Source organism: Lipophrys pholis (assembly GCF_963383615.2).
Source record: "Lipophrys pholis genome assembly, chromosome: 5".
NCBI classification, from domain to species: domain Eukaryota; kingdom Metazoa; phylum Chordata; class Actinopteri; order Blenniiformes; family Blenniidae; genus Lipophrys; species Lipophrys pholis.
This window is the reverse complement of record NC_137628.1, coordinates 29472878-29487877: the sequence shown is the minus strand read 5'-3', so window position 1 is coordinate 29487877 and position 15000 is coordinate 29472878. Positions and strand designations below refer to the sequence as shown.

Here is a 15000-nt window from a genome sequence, read left to right as displayed (position 1 = left end):
TGCATAATATATTGCCTGTAAACCTTGGATAGGATAGTATTTTTTTACATATCAAAATTCACAGTAGATAAATTTACAGTGTGATATAAACCTCTACAAATGCAGGAATGCATCTACTTCAATATGCTTTTCTTGTTTTCTCGCTGCAGGCCAGGTGAAGCTGGTGCTCTCTCTCTATAAAAACCTGGGCTCCTTCCTGACCACGCAGAACTCCTCCCTGCGGCTGGGGCTCGGCCTCGGCCAGGGCTCCGAGCTCCGACTCAGGAGCCTGGTGGTCAACTCCCATGTCATCTCTGCCTCTGTGCACAGGGGATCCAACAGAGTGTACCTCACCGAGCCAGTCATCTTCACTCTCAGACATCTGCAGGTCTGTTTTTTCCATCTGGCACATTGATATTTGGAATGAGAACATCCCCCACATTGAGCACATTTCTGGTCTGGAGCATACTTTAACGGCACTCACGTGTGTTTTGGTGGGTTTTGATTTTCCTTCACAGCTGGAGAACCATTTCGGTCCCAATTGCTCTTTCTGGAACGCATCGGGGGTTTCTGGGAGTGGCAGGTGGTCCACGCAGGGTTGCCGCTTGTTGCACACAAACAACACGCACACCACTTGCGCCTGCAACCATCTGTCAAGCTATGCGGTCCTCATGACATACCAGCAACCTGCTGTAAGTAAACAAACCACAAACTGTATCAGTACACAAATGCATTTGATTCATCGTCAGTCACCGGATGTAACGCTGAGCTTTCAGCATGTGTAAGTTGACAAGCACAGCTCTGAGCCATTATTGACGCAGCACTGAAAGCAGCCATGTTGATGTTTCTCCTGTAGATTTTAGATTTGCTTCAATGTGCGTTCAGATCAAGAGCTTCAGTTGATATCATGAGCGTCATTTCCTCCAGGTTTACAGGGTCAAACGTTAGAACCGCTCTTCCATTTCCATCCTCGACCACCAAGGTCTTTGTGACCTCACCCTGAGGTGACTATTTGCTGTGGCACAGTTAGACCTCACCCCTGCCGTCATCTCCAAAATGTTGTTTCATCAAGCGCAGAATGGGTGATAATTGTGGGCCGTAGCTGTAAGAGAGAGTGTGATGAATGTGGCAGGATATTTTGTCCAGCCGTGAAATTAAATTAAATGTTCTCCGTCAGATGCTCTGTTTGTTGGGTGACATTTAGTTCATTTAAATAGATGTTACATAACACGCAGGGACATACATGCCGCTTTCGCACAATTCATCCACACATGCCCACAGAACTGCACTACCATATGCCCCCTGCATTCACACGTGCTCTTCATGATCACACCAACACAAAGCTGACACTCCGTTTCCTTTCTGTGTTCCTCTGGCAGTTTGGGGTCGGAGTGGAGGAGCTGCTGGTCCATGTAGTTTCCTGGGTGGGCATCTCTGTGGCTCTGGTGTGTTTGGCTGCGTGCCTTACCACCCTGTGCTGCCAGGGGGCGCCCTGGCACACTGACCACAGCACCATTCACTGCAACTTGTGGGCCAATCTGCTCATCACTGAACTTCTCTTCCTCATCGGTGCCAACAAGACTGAGTACACTGTTAGTATTTTAACACTGGACGTAGATAATAAAGTAATTAAAAGCACTTTATAATCTCTTCTAACTTGTGAATTATAAAGTATTATATGGTGTGTTATCTGCCAGCTTTAACTGTCTCTGTGCTTCATCATGCCTCATTTAAATTAATCAGCCAGGAGCTTTAGCACTGTGATGATAGTCCTTGTATTTGCATCAGGTGTGTTTGAGCAGGGAGAAATTTAAAACATGCAGATGGTCTGCTCGGCTGATAATCTCTAATCAAAATGATTTGTGCAAATCCTTCTCTTTTTTTCTTTGACTACATATTTGCAGGTCCTGTGCTCCATCACTGCTGGCCACCTGCACTTTTCGCTGCTGTCTGTGTTTTGCTGGTTGTGTCTGGAGGCCGTGGAGCTGTACCTGCTGCAGCGAGAGGTGTTTGAAGGACGTAACTCCAGGAGGAAGTATTTCTACCTATGCGGCTACTCTCTTCCCGGGCTGGTGGTGGCTGTGTCTGCAGCCATCGACTTCAGAGGCTACGGCTCAAAGACATCGTGAGTTGAAGTGTAATCTGTTATGGGGTCGTTGCTCTTATGTATTTGTTTTCTTATGTCAGCTGCCAGAGGTTTATTTAGCGGCTACTATTTCCCTGTGTAGATGTTGGCTGCGTACAGACAATTACTTCATCTGGAGTTTTCTTGGACCTGTAGCTGTCATCATTACGGTGAGGTCTCGTCCGCCTGTATATTTTACACCCTCTCAGCATATCTCCTGTTTCATCACCTAATAACACGTCGTTCAGTCGGTGGGAGTGAGAGAGTGCAATTGACCATGTTTACTTCCTGTTGGCCACAGTTGAACCTGGTTGTTCTGGTGATGACCTTACATAAGATGCACAGCACGGCTGCTCTGAAACCAGACTCCAGTCGCCATGACAACCTAAGGTGAGTAATTGTGTCTCATGCTGTTGACTCACAGGAAATTATCTGTCAGTGTGCAAAAAAAAATCACTAGAGGATAAAAAGATATCCGGATTGATTAAAGACATAATGATCTCATGCAGAAAACACCTTTTACATGCCTCAGCATTTGTCATATTCTTAAACCTTCTTTAAAACTGTACGTCAGGGCAAAACCTAATTAAACCAGAAGTAGAAAGGGAAAGTCAACCAAAAAAAAAAATTAATTTGAGGATGAATAAATTTTGCTGAAGCCTGAAGAACCTTATCTGTTTGGAGGTTTATAACAGCAGCATTGTGGAACGCATTTAAGACGAGCTATCATAGCTTTCTTTCGAAACCAGAATAAAAGGCACTGCGGCACTCTTGACAGCGGCGTGACTTATGTGGTTTCTGCATCTGTTTGAGTAACTAAAGGTCAAGGCTTAGCATTGCAGTATAAATGAAAAATGTGAGTGAAACAGGCTTGTACCCAACAAAGAACAAAAAGTCACCCAGAGTCTGTGTTATTAATGTCCAACCGGTTTAAATTTGTCCACCTGCTCTAAACCACAGCGCACTTTAATTCCACTTTTTCAGTCTGTGTTTTTAACACTTGACAGCTTCTGTTCGTGGGTCTGTCAGGCAGACGTGAGCGAGCAAACCTTGACGCACACCTCAACTCGTTCTTTGTTTAGCTTTTACGTAAATCCTGTTGATTATTGCGAAGAGTATTGAAATGCGGGTTCTGTTTGCATTAGGCCCAGTTTACACGAGAACGATCGGCTGTAAATATATAATGTCCATGTTGAAAAGACAAGGCAGGAGATGACGTATCACAAAGTCAAAGCTGGTAGAAAAATTATAGAAAATACATTATTTTAAAGCTCACAAATAAAAGCCCTGAGGAGCCTGAGGAAATGCCTCCCACCACTAGAACAGCAGCATCTCTGCTAAAGGCTCAGTTCATTTACATCCTTTTATTTTTTTTTAAATGCAAAAAAAAAAAAGTGTCAACATTTTTTGGAATCAAAACGTGCACTACAGTGGCAACTCTTGGGGGGAAAAAAAGTCAGACTCTGCTATTTTTTTTTTCAGGTGGACCTTCCCCTCCACAAAATAAACTCAATCATTAACAATCTGAACATTTTCAGATAGTTCTAAATCAAATTGCATGTACAATAATCTATTTGCAAATAGTACTCTCGGTATTTTGAAAGATGTTGAACACGTGCTTAATATTCCATGATCATGGAATCGACAGTGGCTGTTATTTTGGCGGTCTCCCTCAGTTCATCCAGTTACTATATTGGCCCCTAATCATCATTAGTGCAAACGGTTCATTGATCAGGATCCATGTGGGAAAAGAAATTAATATTTTTTTCTAACTATGATGTGTTTTCAGGGCATGGGCGGTGGGCTCCCTGACGCTGCTGTTCCTGCAGAGCGTCACCTGGTCGTCAGGCTTGATGTTCCTGTCTTCTCCATCTCTGCTCCTCGCTTACCTGTTCTCCTCTCTCAACACGGCCCAGGGCCTCCTGATCACCATCCTGCACTGCACCCTCGCCAGAAAGGTCCATCTCAGCGTATATTGGTTCCAAACTAACACTTTGTGTCTGTAATGTGATCGCATGAGGATAACCCCGCCCCCTCCTCTACATGGTTAGGGTCAGAAGGATTACGGCCGATGTCTGCGCCTCTCGCAGTGCTGCGCCACGTCCACGTCCAGCTCTCCGGACTCGGTGAAGGGCGCCGCCCTGCGCTCCAACAGCCGCTACACCAGCAGCCAGAGTCGCCGAGCCACCGCAAACAGACAAGTATGCTCCAAAATACCTCAGATCTCTGTTTTCTCTGCAAGTTCTGTCCTTCTGTAACTTGCTTCATCTTTCTATTGCAGAGTCGCATCAGACGGATGTGGAACGACACCGTCCGCAGGCAGACCGAGTCGTCTTTCATTGCTGCAGACGTGAACAACACTCCCACTCTGAACCGAGGTGAGGTTTGCTGTTGTGACTATCACTTTTTATCCGAGGTTTGACTTCCTCTGAGGTTGAATTTGAACGTAATATTCATTTTCTGCTGTCTTCATCAACAGCTGCTTTGGGGAACCATTTCCTGACCAACCAGGTGCTGCAGACTCACGCTGGAGCTTCTCCTTATGACACCATGCTGGCCCAAGGATATAACCAGCCCTTCACTTCCACAGGTACGTCACAGTACTTTGTACTTGTGATTAGTATTTTGTACGTGTTGTATCTTTAAATGTATTTCTTTTCATCTGTGCATACAAAACGTTGCAAAAATCTTAATGCCGAGTATCTTCCACAAATTAAGACACTAATTATTTCTTATTATTAAGATATTGAAGCTTTTCTTTCATCAAAAGACTTTTGTATTGCACAGTTTATCTTTCTTCTTTTAGTGCTGTGAGTTCGTTATATTCCTGTTTTTTTTTCCTTTAAATAATTATTTGTCTTTTACATGTTTTTTGACACTTTCCCTTCTCTGTCTTTCTGTCTTAACGTGGACCAATAGGAACCTTCAGAAACAAGCAGAGTACGAGCTTTTCCCTCTTTGTGCTCATTTTAATCATTGAGCGCCTCTCCCCTGTGCACTGTGGTTCGATCCGTAGACTTTCTGAGCAGTATTTGCACGCAGTGGCTATGCACAAACCATGAAAGCATAAATCACACACCTCTCCATTTGGGAACATAATCAAACATTTCAGAGTATTGTTAATACCCAAACCTCCTTGGTAAAGCAACACCATAAGGAGACCCATGGCCAAACTCTGCTCATTTATTCATTTCTTCATTCATTTGTATTCATGTTGGGCCATGATTCAATTGAAAATTTCATGATCTGTGATTGATTGCAATTACTTATTTGCTATAGAACTATATCCAGAAATATTTTCAAAAGTATTTTATCGTGCATTTTTATTGGAAAAATACTGCAGTAACAACTCATAAAATGCTTCTAAACAGTAGCAACTCCCTTACACGGTTGCACTTAAAGTAGTTTTCACAAATCTATAAATCTAACCATTATTCAGTGCCAGGGCGTTAATCTGTATGTGGCTTGTTATGTCAAAACAAGTTAACTCAGACTCACAAGTATCTTTTATGATCAAGTTAAAGATGGGTCTGAATATTGGTCTGAAAAAGTGAATTTTTGATTCAACATTCTTATTCTTATTCTTATTCTTATTCTTATTCTTATTCTTATTGGTAGTTGTAGTACTAGCAGTAGTACTAGTAGTAGCATTAGTAATAGTAGTAGTAGTAGTAGTAGTATTTAACTGAAAATTGGAGAATAATTTGCCCCAAATGCTCTCGTTGGTTGAGGCATGGCATAAAGCCAATCTCAAATCAATTTTGCTCCACATCCTTGTTGTGTCCCACGGTTTGTGTCTATAGGTCCATTCAGAGCCATTGTACAACATATGATAAAGTCATTGATGGCCACAATCAACTAATGCACTAATGTGATCATAACACATTAACTTGCCCAGCCGTAATTTATAATTTTTAATGTATTTTTCCTTTTGGTTCTCTATCATTTGTAATTGGTATTTCATGATTTCTCCTTACAGAGGGCGGTGTGTCGCAGAGCCAGGAGTCTTGTGGGTTAGACAGTGTGTGTCTCAATGGAGGCTACACCCCCAACACTTTCACCTTGCATGGCCTGGGGACAACCCCCGGGTCCCGAGCTGGAGTGGTGGGCAGCACTGATCTTCTGAGGGAAGGAGGCGTCGGAATAGGAGGGGACGACATCTCCCCAGCACTCCTGACGCCACACGGAGCCTCAGATCTGAGCAGCGGAGCCGGGATACGTCGCAATCTGTCAGACGCTGCTGCACTGGAGAAGATGATCATCTCCGAGCTGGTGCAGAGCAACCTGAGGCCCTCCGTTCCCATGCCCGTTCCTCCGGAGCGCTACGGAAGCCTGGCGAGGCCGCACCACCACGACAGGGCGGCGCTAACTCACACTGCCACTTTAACTCGACATGCACAGCCACCTCAAGAGGGCTGGGCTGCCACCATGCAGCCAAACACCCGCCACAACGCACAAGATGGCTGGGCGCACACAAGGCAGCTCACACAAGACACTGAGACACATTCCACAACACGTGGACAAGACCATGCCACAACACAACGCTTACAAGATGGCTGGTCACACGCACGTGTTCCCGGAGATTCGGAGTCCCGCGAGCTGCTTAAAGACGGAGATCGGTTGCAGTTGCAAGGTACTCTGGGTCGCCGCGGACTCCAGGACAGGCAGCAAGCACGTCCGCCGGCGCCTGACGTTCAGGCGCGGCCCTACGCCACCCTGAGCCGCACCCCTGGTACTCTGTCCCGCCACCGCAGCACAGTGGAGTCCAGTGGGGTGACGGCCGGAGACAAAGAGAGAGACAGGGATCGTTATCGGGACAGGCCCCTCCCACCTCCACCTCCTCCTCCACCACAGGAGTCCGAGCCACTGTACAAGGCTCTTGAGGAGTCGTTGCTGATGAAACAGAGGGAGGCGAGTGTAGAAACATGGAGAGGCGGCCAAGACAGAGAGAAAGATGAGACATTTCTACTAAAGAGAGACGGGATAATGGATGACTGGAGAGGAGGAGCTGAGAGGGGTAGAGATGAAGCATTTACCTCTCAGAAGAGAGATAGTGAGATGGATGAATGGAGGGGTGGCATTGACCGAGGGAGGGAGGAGTCTCATATGCTGGAAAAGAGGGATGGAAGGATGGAGGTGTGGCGAGGAGGAGAGACAGAGCAGGAAGAGACATTTATAACTCAGAAGAAAGATTTCGGGCTTGATGGATGGAGGGGAGGGGTGGAGAGAGAGAAAGATGAGTCTTTGTTTTTAAAGGACAGAGATGGCTGGAGAGCGGGGATCGAACGGGAGAACGAGAAGCAGAAGGATCGGGCACTAGATGTGTGGCGAGGGGGGATGGACATCGATCGGGAGGAGTCCTTCCTGTATGAAAGCAAAGACGGAGGTCTGGATGGGAGGAAAAGAGGGAAGGAAAGAGGGTCTCTTCGATACCACGGTGAACGAGAAGACTCTGACAGCTTCACTCTGCCTTTGACCCCTGACCTTGATCTTGACCCTGACACTTCACCGATCTACGCTCGAGATTCAAACCCGTCCCCGCTTTATCCCGGAGACCAGCGCTCGCCGCCTATCAGCATCTTCCCCCGGAGCTCTCCCCCGACAAACATCTTCGCTCCACGAGAGACTAATTCTCCTCCCAACAACCTCTACTCCCGCCACTCCCCGCAGGTGTACAGTCGCAGCAGCTCTCCCCCTCGCTTCTATACCCGCACCTCCCCACCAACGCTCTCCTACCCTGACAGCAGCCCCGACGGCCCGGAGGAAGTGAGCCCCATTGGCCCGCCCCAGCGACCCGCCCTGGAGCTGCCCTACAGCCTGGGGCGACCCCCGCTTGGCCCCCGGCCCAATCATCTGCAGACCTTCTATCAGCCGCCGCCGCTGCCATCAAATGGAGAGGCAGGGTACACAGCAGAGCCGACCTCGGAAGGAGACGATGGACAGATGCAGAGGGTGACGAGTCTGTGACTAGGGCGGTGGTGATTGGGGCATAGAAACCAGGGAGGACAAGGAAAATGCAAAAACAACAACAACAACAACAACAACAACCAATGTTGCTAATCAAGCTGAAAAAAATGATGATGATGATGATGATGATGATGATGATGATGATGATGATGATGATGATGATGATGATGATGATGATGATGATGATGATGATGATGATGATGATGATGATAGTAACAAGATAATGACAAGAGAAGATTAAGGTAATAAAGATTACAATGATTGCAAACGGTTCCTCCCTGCTTCTATCTCCTGATCACCACGAGACTTCCCCCTTTTCATGTTTTGTTACTTTTGTATGACTGTGATTCATTTTGGACTTTTCCTCCTCCCCCACTTCCTCTTCCTCTTCCCAGTCCCCTCTTCCCTGAAGCCCTGCTGTGTCTTCCCATCCCATTGGTGCTTATTCTTATTGGCCCGTCGTCTAAGTTTCTATTGCTTCATCGGCTGGGTGTTGCCCCTCCCTGTAGCAAGCAAACAGTGTGTCAAAGAAGCACTCGTGTGTTGCCAAAAAATCCTTTCAAAGAACTTGTGCATGACTTTATAGTGGCTTAAGGCTACATACTGTAGGAGGAAGTGCTAAAGTTTGTATGACTGTGTGTGTGTGTGTGTGTGTGTGTGTGTGTGTGTGTGTGTGTGTGTGTGTGTGTGTGTGTGTGTGTGTGTGTGTGTGTGTGTGTGTGTGTGTGTGTGTGTGTGTGTGTGTGTGTGTGTGTGTGTGTGTGTGCAACCTGATGAGCATGTGTGAATGAAAGTGTGTGTACAAGAGAGAGTGAGGGTTTCTGCGTGTGTGTATATACTTCATTCTTGTATAATTAATGTATCACAGCAAAGCATTTGATGGATACAGACAGGAGGGCCTCTTACACACATCCCCTCCGACTGATTTTGAACTCTTGACCAATCCTATTTCACATCAAGACCAAAACCTTTGCCCCGCGACCCGCCACTGGCGATGGAACTTGTTGCCATGGACTTTGTCATAGCAAGCAAACTTTTGACTGCAGAGCCAGAGATCATATAAAACCTCAGAACTTTTCTGCAACCCCTGAGATCCTTGTACATACCAACCTCAAGTGTTCTGATTGTCTTGTATTGCTATTGAAGTTCAAGTAAACATGTGAAATAAATGTGTCTGTGAGTTTGCGTCTATTTACAAGAAGAAAAATCTGCAGTAGAAAATGAGATGGGGAGACACTGGTGATATGATGAGAACTGAAGGAGACAGAAGCCAGGATGAGAAACACGATTAGGACAAATCTGATGTACAATTGGAACATTGAGGAAATTTCCTTTGAAACTGATCCTTTTGATTTGAAACAGATCCAGAATATCGTAGGACTGTGTTTTCCAGCAGGCGACCTGGAGTGACTCCAATACGACTGGAGGATCAGAAGCACAGATCTGATTGTCCAGTTGGAATTACAATCCAATCAGAGGAGTTATAGTTCTTTTTATGCTCCAATCAGAACCCATGTCAGCGGCACATTGGCCTCTCAGAGCTTTTTGTCCACACATGGTGACAACACTGCGTTTTGAGAAAAATAGCCGTGGCAAAGCATAAGTAGTCCATAGTGCCTCTCTGGACATCTCATCTCTTCCTGATCAGACTGAACAAAGACAAAAAGAAATCTAACAAGTCTGAAAAGCTTCATATAAAACGGGACGATCTTAACTCTCAAATTGAAACAGATTCACTCAGACGGACAGAACAGTGGACATGGATCTCCACAGTAAACATTCACTTGGCTGCATAACCGCGCCTGTGGTGTTGTTACCTGGTCATGAAGAAAGTAGAAAAACAATGTGAATGTGAGTGTTTAGTTTGTGTTTCGGCATTTAAACACTGAAAAAAATAACAGACTGATGATGTTTATCATTTTCGTCATGTGATACAAAGCTCTAAAGTGTGTACGGTTGCATGTGTTGGTCGTGCTGCAGTGGTTTTCTCTCAACACGTGTATTTGAGGTGAACAGGTGACTCCAACTTGACTAACTCAGTGTGAATGTGAGTGTGTGACCTCTGCGTTTGCCCTGCGACAGACAGACTGCCTGTGTCTGCTGTTCCGAGAAGTTTTGACATGTGTTTTGATCATACTTCTACAGCGCCAGGGCTGGTTTGGAGGTGGAAGGGAACCTGCTGTTCAACAGGTTTTGGTTTGCCTTCTCGGGCTTTAACAGGAAGCATTCACACTTCCACGGGGGAGCCACACTAACAGAGGACTTGTGCCAGTTTGTTTTAATCAAATCAAACCTGTGTGAATACAGCGGAGTTACAAACAGCCGCGTGGAGAATCGAACGCTGCAGCAGCCTGAAGATGAAAAAGGCATTTGACTGTTGTAGCAGGGAGACATTTTAAGTCTTCAGCTTTTGTGTATGTCGAGTAACTGTTCTGAGACGGAAATACGATGTGATGGATTTAGTCTGCGTCGCTGAAAGAACCAAGTGGACTGAATTAAAGACGTGCTGGTGAGCAGCTTGATAAAGGAATCACCAAACTGAAGAGAGAAGTCGAGTTTATATTTATCAAGTCTCAAAAGGATTCTCACCGCATCGCATCAGACTGACAAACAGCTTGTCAAAATGGTGTCTTGAATGATTTCTACATTCCCTGAGCAGTAAAACATTTGCAGGGATCTTTTAAAACGAGGCTGTGTGTGTGTGTGTGTGTGTGTGTGTGTGTGTGTGTGTGTGTGTGTGTGTGTGTGTGTGTGTGTGTGTGTGTGTGTGTGTGTGTGTGTGTGTGTGTGTGTGTGTGTGTGTGTGTGTGTGTGTGTGTGTGTGTGTGTGTGTAAATGAGACAGCAATTCTTTTTCATCAACATTTATTTTTATAAGGCCTTTGTGCTCTTTGACAAACCGACAAGTATACAGTTATATGTTTAAAAAAATCTGAAAACGAGTAGTGGCATCCACACACTTCTATTAATGACGTACTCCATGTTTTCTTTGAATACTTTTGTAGTTATTTTCTGAACTGCATGACAATCTGTGCTCAGACGGACGGAGACACCCTGTCTCAATCACTGAGACAAAACCAACAACTGACATACTTTATTGCTATTTGTGCTTTTCCTTCATTAGCATTTCTTTCTGTACAAAATCTCTACACAAAATACACTGTTTGTATAAAATACACTCCGTCCTACGAAATCCTTAGAGTGGTCATTAATATTAAGACAACAAAAAGTGCTTTGACAAGTCCATTCCAGCTGTACAAAAGATCTTTCAGTATTTACAGGCGACGTATTGCAGAATGGTTGCTGTGTGTTCATCTCACAGGCAGTGTCACATCTGAAGATCAGTCACAAGGACAAAAGGATGAGTGTGCAGGCTGCTTGCCGAGCACGTAACACCAGCTGTGGATTGGTACGTTTTCTGCACCTTCTCTTCAGACATACAGTATGGGTTTTTTTTTCTCCATTCAGCCACAGACAGTATTTCACAAGGTCAGCTCTTCTTTTCTCTCTCACATTCTGTTCAAATACTGAGGTATGTGGTTTGATTTCACAGGAAATGGTCTCACATTCTTTACATCTCTTGCCAATCCAAAGCAGACTTCAGGCAGCAGGTGGACGGTGGTACATGAAGGGGTCAGTGGGGGTTTTAGCAGACAGTATGGTGGGGCGACAGGGGGCTGTCTGGTGTCTCGGTCGGAGATAAATCTGAACTGGAGCTTTTGAACATAGATGAAATGTGGAAAGCCTGGAAAACACACACACACACACACACACACACACACACACACACACACACACACACACACACACACACACACACACACACACACACACACACACACACACACACACACACACACACACACACACAAACAAACAAACAAACACAAGCCCAGCTTGAGGCAAATCCAGACTTTGTGGATGCACACCGATGCACAAAAACAAGCAGGCGAGGTATACTGACCACCCAGTAGGCCGTGAGCGCTCCCTGTATGTAGCCTGTTAGCACATCGGATGGGTGGTGCCTGTAGTCGGAGATGCGGGTCAGACCGGTGTAGACCGCCAGCAGAACCAGGAAAAACTGCAGCGCCGGCCTGAGCAGCCGAGCTCCTCGCCACGTGAGCCGAGCCTGCAGGTAAAACTGCACCACAGAAACCAACGCAGATTTACTTTACTTCACAGGCCACAAGATGATTGAGGCACTCGGGTGTTTGGAGTCACAAACAGGGTTTCAGATGCACTTTTAATGTTTTTATTGCTCAAGTATTCTTTTTAACGGGAATATATTGAGTACAGTGTTTCATGGGTGCTAATTGATGCGATTGAAGAATATTTCAAGACTTTCATGGGTGATATTTTTGGTAAAAACATCTACAACCCATAAAATCTGCAGGAAAGTGTCAGATTGAATAAAGTTCAACATAATCTTAATTCCTTATCCCAGGTGGCAATGCTACACGATACGTATATTTATTACAAAGCCTTCATACAAATCTAGATTTTCTGTTGTTTTTTTTAATAGTAATTTGTCTTATTTTGTTGTTTTTTATCCCTTCATGGGATATTTGAACAGGGCACATTGAAATGTTTAGAAATTGCGAATTTCAACACTGAGATGCTTAAAAATATTTAAAATGTGTGACTTTGTCATGTCAGTCTCAATAAACACAATTGAATGTTATATGTGTAAAAGACACCTGTCATAAAGCGGGAATTTGACCAGAATAACAGTGTTACAATTTACAATTTATTTTTCAACAACTTATAATTATTTCAACAATTTCTAATCTGAAAATCGGATAAAATCTCACTGAATAGCTTAAAAAAAGAAGCACTCACTAACCTGCTGTCTCACCTAAATCTTCACATAGTACTAATGCACTATACTACTATAATGCAAAAAATATGATTAATATTACAATAGTGATGTGTTCTGTGATTGATTCAACTTCCAACATTCTGTTTTAAAGAAAGATCAAAGAGCTGGATGTGCCCATATATGGTCACGTTCCTCATCGGGGGTTAAGCTTTGCAAGATTTTCTTAAACATGAAGAACAAGACTCTTAATTTTTCTAAATTCCAGGGGTCCAATACAGACAGTTCCTATTTACATTTACTCAAGTATTCTGTCACTTATTATTGCGTTTTATGGTTAAAAAAAAGTCAATAAATAGTTAACTTAGAAAGTCTGCACTTTTAGGAGTTTTCTTTTATACTCAACAAATTCACAATGCGACAAATCTATATGAACAAATAATGGTGACCAGTCAACTGTAAATCCTTGTTGTTAGAATGACTTTATTAGAAACACTGAATGCCCGCTGCTGTGAGGCACAAAGTATTTAACAGACTGTTTATGAGTTTCAGTGATAAAACAGCGACGGCAGTGAATCATTTGTGTGGTTGGGGAGGGTAGAAGGATAGGAAGAAACTGGAAGGAAGAGACTATAATGACATGATTAAGGATTGGAGGTACTGGATTAAATGGGACACTTAATAAGACTGGAAAACATAAAGATGGGAAATGTGAACAGTGTGAGATGTTTGAGACCGTACCGCATGTCATGATGGAATGTAAAAAATATGAGGAGGAGAGAAGCACATTAAAGGAAGCAGTTGAGAAAACAAGGGGTGTCCTTAATTTAATAAATAAACTTAGAGCAGAAGGAGATAGTGAGGAATCTATTTAGGTTTGTGAAGAGAACAAAATGTTCCTTGGAATAGGTAGCAGACTGCCATAAAACACAGAAGAAGAAGAAGAAGAAGAAGAAGAAGAAGAAGAAGAAGAAGAAGAAGAAGAAGAAGAAGAAGAAGAAGAAGAAGAAGACTCATTTGTAATGTTGTTCTGCGACTGTTTCACATTATACAGTCTTTCAAGTAAAGGTTTTCTGCTGCTCATGAGGATAAACTCTGAAAAATACATTCATCATGATAAAAAAAAAAAAACACTGTAGCCCAGAGTAGAACATGAAATAAAAGTGAGCAAATATCTTCCTACTTTGCACTTTTCAGCTGTAAGACGGTAGAACTTTCCGTCTACGCCACGCTGAACCGCGCAGACTGAGGCCTGCAGAGGCCTTCGTTTACACTTATGAATGCAGCGGCTTACACTCACAGAAATGCAGATATGCACACACTGTCACACAATGGAGCAGAGCAGGGAGACGGTGATGCGAGGTCACACTCCTCCCACAGCAAAACAAAGCTGTCTCTGTTTGCCCCTTGTCTCCCTCCAGCCCCTCTCCTCCTTCAGTCCCTCGCTTCCTGAAGCCAACGGGACCGATGATGAGACCCTGTTTCATTCATTCTCTCTCAGTATTATATAGTGATGGTAATTGGAAATGGGAAAGACGGTCAATTTTGCTTGCCAGGCCAGTGTGCGTGCACGTGCATGTGTGTGTGTGTGTGTGTGTGTGTGTGTGTGTGTGTGTGTGTGTGTGCGTGTGTGCGTGTGCAAGTAATAGAGTAAACAGGAGAAAGATACTTACCGCTAAATAGAGCATCGTGTACATTGCAAACGAAGCGTGGCCAGAGAAGAAGGACTTCCTAAAAAAAAGAAAAAAAGAAAGAAATTGGAGAAGTATTTACGATGACACATAAAAAGTTACACTACATAATGCCGGTTCACAAGCATGGTCACGTGCACACGGACCTGGCCTCCTCCTCTAACCGGTGGTCAGGCTGACGACACGCCACCGCTGCAATGTAAGTTCCAGGCGTGCAGTTGAGCGACGCGTAGGTGACGCCGCACACGGACAGGAAGTGCGGCCGCAGCCGTCCCACACTGAGCTTGGCCATGTTGGTCAGCGACTGGCCGATGCAGCAGCCAAACAAGAAGCAGCCCAGCTCCTTGTACAAACAGGACACATACAGGTTCCTGACGAAGGCCTTGGAGCTCACACTTCGAAAACGCACCCGATAACACTCCC

General features: G+C 44.6%; 2 protein-coding genes across 2 annotated transcripts in view; one reads left to right on the top strand and one right to left on the bottom strand.

Annotated features, from left to right (window-relative positions):
• Positions 1-9227, top strand: part of LOC308109951 (adhesion G protein-coupled receptor L1-like) — a 31913-nt gene extending 22686 nt beyond the window's left edge. The window contains exons 14-24 of the mRNA XM_080463848.1: positions 150-367; positions 498-671; positions 1359-1571; positions 1884-2104; positions 2208-2274; positions 2406-2494; positions 3894-4062; positions 4156-4305; positions 4386-4482; positions 4584-4724; positions 6084-9227. Of these exons, the coding sequence (XP_080319974.1) occupies positions 150-367; positions 498-671; positions 1359-1571; positions 1884-2104; positions 2208-2274; positions 2406-2494; positions 3894-4062; positions 4156-4305; positions 4386-4482; positions 4584-4724; positions 6084-8071 (3527 nt within the window). The 3' untranslated portion in view covers positions 8072-9227. The remainder of the gene's footprint in view (positions 1-149; positions 368-497; positions 672-1358; positions 1572-1883; positions 2105-2207; positions 2275-2405; positions 2495-3893; positions 4063-4155; positions 4306-4385; positions 4483-4583; positions 4725-6083) is intronic.
• Positions 9228-10926: 1699 nt separating this feature from the next.
• The window catches only part of LOC308109940 (phospholipid phosphatase 3-like), a gene marked incomplete at its 5' end in the record, with an annotated part of 7385 nt that continues 3311 nt past the window's right edge, over positions 10927-15000 (bottom strand). Inside the window, 4 exon segments of the mRNA XM_080463830.1 lie at positions 10927-11815; positions 12035-12211; positions 14560-14617; positions 14724-15000. The exon segment at positions 14724-15000 is cut by the window's right edge and continues 10 nt beyond it. Coding sequence (XP_080319956.1) covers positions 11717-11815; positions 12035-12211; positions 14560-14617; positions 14724-15000 — 611 coding nt within the window. The 3' untranslated portion in view covers positions 10927-11716.